The 4,241-nt window shown below is 52.3% G+C and overlaps 1 protein-coding gene across 2 annotated transcripts in view; it reads left to right on the top strand.

Moving 5' to 3' along the window:
- Positions 1–3,531: 3,531 nt before the first annotated feature.
- COL11A1 (collagen type XI alpha 1 chain) overlaps positions 3,532–4,241 on the top strand; it is a 334,641-nt gene continuing 333,931 nt past the window's right edge. The window contains exon 1 of one of the 2 annotated variants that reach the window (XM_019501723.1): positions 3,532–3,956. In XM_019501723.1, coding sequence (XP_019357268.1) covers positions 3,842–3,956 — 115 coding nt within the window. In that variant the 5' untranslated portion in view covers positions 3,532–3,841. The remainder of the gene's footprint in view (positions 3,957–4,241) is intronic. The other variant, XM_019501722.1, reaches the window with a different exon arrangement.

Genomic DNA, 4,241 nt, shown 5'->3' with positions numbered 1-4,241 from the left:
CCAGTGGGGCTCCATAGCCTGGTTTTCTGTGATGGACCCTGTCCCTGCTTGCCCTGCCCCTAAATTCCTGGCCCCCCTGGATGCAAGTTGAATTTTGTCCCCAGCTCTGACAGATCTACTGAGTTAGGGCAAGATGATATGTTAGGGTTAGTAGGTGCTAATTCTAAGGAGTATTAGTCTGTGTTAAGGTTAACTCCTGCTAGTAATCTATATGTGCACCAATCAGACCTGCAGCTAGAGGGCTGGCAAGCAGGGGCATGGTTAGGAGCTGCAAGTCTGCTGCATACCTACCCTGCTTGCTACCTCTCTAGCCATAGTATAAGATGGGGTGTGGGGAGGAGGGCCTTTCCATGCTGCTTGGATTTTCCCCTCTGACCCCCTTCACTCTTCAATAGGCCCTTCCACCCCTCAATTGCCCCTCTCCCCATCCCTCAGTTGGCCACCTCCACCCCTGGATTGCTGCCCTGCCACCCTAATCAGTCTGAGAGCAGCAGCAGCAAGGGAGGAAGGGAGAGAAGTCTCCCTTCTTGTCTGCTCCCTGGCTTCCTGCAGCTTGTGCCCTCCCCTTGCATCCAAATCCAGGCCCCACCAGGTGCTCCCTGGCTTCCTGCAGCTCCTTGCCCTCCCCTGCTCCCCCCCTTAAGTTGCAAGGCTGCGCAGAGGCTGGATGTGGGTACACAGGTGCAGGATGGTCTGTAAGGACTACAGGAGCAGGCAGGAATCCGCCCCCCAACCCCACTAGCACCTCCACCACTCAGGCTGATCAGGGCAGCATGGCAGTGATGGTGTGGGGGGAGGCGGGGATGTAATGGTAGAGAAGGGGGCAACTGGGCTGTCAAGGGAGTGATCTGGGAGGAAGCAATTTAGGAACCAAGGGGGAAATTTGGGAGGCAGAGGGGACAGCAACCTGGCAGCTCCCTACTTACCTTCTTCCCCATCGCTCTTCTCCCTTACAGTTCTGCCCCCCACCCCTTCCCCATACTCCCCTTGCTCTCCTACCCGCCTTCATCCTTTTTCCTTCCCTCCCTGCTTTCCCCATCCACTTGTTGCCTTGTTGTTTGCAGCTGTCAGTTCAAGGCTGTAAAAATCATATAGATGGTACCTAGTTCACTTGAAAACAGTGCCTCCTGGGACACTGGAGGACTGCAAATTGGCACTTCTCTTAGGTGAATACCCAGAAGTTAATTTAATTTCAGCTAGGTAGCCCAGCTCCAAAATAATCCTGGCATAACTTTAAAACACCTAAAGTGCACTTAACATTAGTTAACAACCCTTAATATGTGATCTTTCACGTTTTAGGTGTGTTTAACATCATCTAATTGTAAAGGGTAGTCTCACCTTTACTTTTGGTAAGTCACTACATTTGTAATTTGGTAAATTACTACTAAATTTGCTCTGTGCCTCACCTTCCACATCTGCATGTATGATACTTACTGGTATGAAATATCCAGATGAAAAGTATTAAGTAGTATTAGTAAGCGCCAATAACCTATTAAATGATATTGCAAAGGGTAAAGGGCTAACCATAGATTTTGAAAGTCATAACGTTTTCTGCTCAATTTGCTGCTCCTTTTCTTAACAATATAACCAATTTCCTTTTTTTCTTTTTTCTTTTTTTTTTTTTTTGCAAAACCATTATTACACAGTTGATCAAATATGCATTACTTAATGTAAGTTCAATTTTTTCCCTGAAGCGCAGACATGGATACCCATGAGACCAACTTTAACAACCCAATAGATATTTGAAAACCCAATTGGCTGGAGCTAGGAAGGAGGCAGCCAATGAGCCATAATGCTGATAGGATGATCTTCCCTGAGGCTCTTCAAAGTTTGGAACATGGGGTAGTTTCTCTAAAGTCGGCTCAGCTTCAGGGAGGGCTGTGGCAGCCCCCACCCATGCAGGAGAGTGTGCAATGAAGAGTGCAAAGCAGGGGTTGATCCTAGAGAGACTGCAGAGACTCTGCCAGCAGTTCCCTGGGTCTTATGCCCTCAGACCGTGTTTCAGGAATGTATTTGGTAGCCGTGTTGGTCTGAGACAAAAAGAAATGCAAAAACTCTGGAAGTCTTGGTTCAGAGATTTTGTGATTTCTTAGTTGGTCTAATAGAAGGTATCATCTCTGAACCAAGACTTCTAGAGTTTCTGCATGCCCTCAGACCTGCACTTAGGTGGAGAAGTGATGTGGGTTTTTTTTCCCCCACCTTTGCATAGGCTATGCATTCTGGCAGCCAGCAAGGAGCTTGTTCAAATACCAACTTTCCTGAAGGACAGAAGGGAGAAACTTGTGTCTGGATCAGTTGTTAACAGGCAACTTCTGTCAGCTCCACTGCTCTGGGGAGGGGTTCAGGTGCAAGGCTGGAGGCTAGGTGAAGCAGTACTGCTCAGTGCGAACAAGGCAGGCAAGGTTTTTTGAGTAGACGAGATACCTTTCATTAGACCAGCTGAGTAGTTGGAAAAAAGTTCTTAGCAAGCTTTAGAGCGGAGTCACCCTTGAGGCATAGGGAGTCTCTGCTGCTCTGAGACTCCAAGGAATGAGAGGAGCGAAAAGTGGGGCAGGATGTCAGTGAGAACGTAAATAGGAAGAAATTACAAAGAAAAGGTAAAGCGGAGAGGGAAGGGTGAAGAGAGCAGGGCGGGGGGGGGAGAAGGGCTAAAGGGAGGCATGATGGTGATTAGAATACAAGGTAGAAAAGAGGCTGTCTGTGAAAAAGAAAATAGCTGGAGACAAGGAAACCAGGGATGAGAGAAGCTCAATGTGTGAGAGGATAGCGGTGGTGGTCTAAGGGCCTAGGCAGACAAGGTTCTTTGAGTGAATCTGATCTCTTTTATTAGACCCACTTAAATAGTTGGGGGGGTGGATTAGCCTTATGTTTAAACTTGAAGAACTCAGCCTGACAAAGGGTTTTTAAACCCAAAAGCTCACTCCTTTTCCCCCCCCCAACTATTTAAGTGGGTCTAATACACCAGATTCCCCCAAAGAACCTTGTCTGGGAGGATGCAGTGAGCGTATAAATAGGAAGGAAGGAGACAAAAGATAAAAAACGGGGGGAGGGGGGGCAAGGGGGAAAGGCCAAAGGTGAGCAAGGGTGCTTCCCCCGAACCGGTGCAAACGGTGCACTCTCCCTGGAAGAGTCGGTGCCCCCCCCCACGGATCCTTTTACCCCTGTTTGTCCCCATCCCTTCCGTTTGTCCCCGTGGCCTCTCCTCTCAGGCTGCCCCGCCGCCCCTCTCCGTGGTGTTTGGTGCAGCCCAGGTCCCGCGCCACCGGGCGGGCGGCGGGCGAGCTTGGCCCCGGCGCCGGGAGCTGGCGGAGCGGCGCGGGCTCGCGCTCTCCTCCATTCCTTTCATTCCCCGAGTGCTTTCGAAATGCCCCTCGCCTCTCTCCGGGCTGGGGGCGGCTCCGGGGGGCTGGCCCAGTCCGGAGCTGCCTCGGCCAAGGGAGGGCGGGCTGCGGGCTGGGGGAGGAGGCGGCCGATTGGCTTCAGCGCGCCGGCTGGCTTGTCAGTTTCGGCTCTTGGGGGGGAAGGGGTGCCTCTCGCCCAGCCCTCTGACGGGGTGAAGCCTTTAGGGGGATGCCGTGCTCTTCGCATTTTGATTAAAGCCCCTCATCTCCCTTCAGTGTGAAGGCAGGGCGCCGGAGCGGAGGGGCCTGCACAGGGGCTGTGCAAAGAGGAGAGAGGGAGAGAGAACCCCCCCCCCCCAAAAAAAGCAACCCCCGCAACCTCCCTCTGGTTGTCACTGATGGCTCTATAAGAGGAATCATCTCTGGGAATATTGTGGAGGGGACGGAGCCGGTCCGCAGCGAAGGCGCCCGGGTTTCACGCACGCTCCAGGGCGCCCAGCATGGAGATGCAGAGGTGGTCCACAAGGTGGAAAACGAAAAGGTGGCGCTGGGACTCCGCTCTAACCCTAGTCCTCACGTTTACTGTCCTTCTCCAGGCTGCAGAGGTCAGAGGAGGTAAGGAAAAAAAAAATGGGTGAGAAGGGAGAGCCGGGCACTGCAATCGCCCCTCGTCCCGGCCGGGCAGGAGGATCCAGGGCAAGGCTCCTGCAGTTGTCCTGAGACCTGTCAGCGCAGATCTCAGCGGAAGGGGCCGGCAGAGACCGGGAGCCCTGCCCAGGCTTGGCTCAGGGCACGCTCAGCCTTGTTGGGACCTCTCTGCAGAGCTCCCTCGGGGGAGCTTTCCCAAGGTGCTCATGATTTAAAGTCCCACTTGAAAGCATCACTCTTTTTTTAATTTTT

Source organism: Gavialis gangeticus, unplaced genomic scaffold (genome assembly GCF_001723915.1).
Source record: "Gavialis gangeticus isolate Ggan-Ray unplaced genomic scaffold, GavGan_comp1, whole genome shotgun sequence".
Taxonomy (NCBI): Eukaryota; Metazoa; Chordata; order Crocodylia; family Gavialidae; genus Gavialis; species Gavialis gangeticus.
The sequence above is the reverse complement of the archived record's forward strand: the minus strand, read 5'-3'. Positions and strand labels throughout refer to the sequence as shown.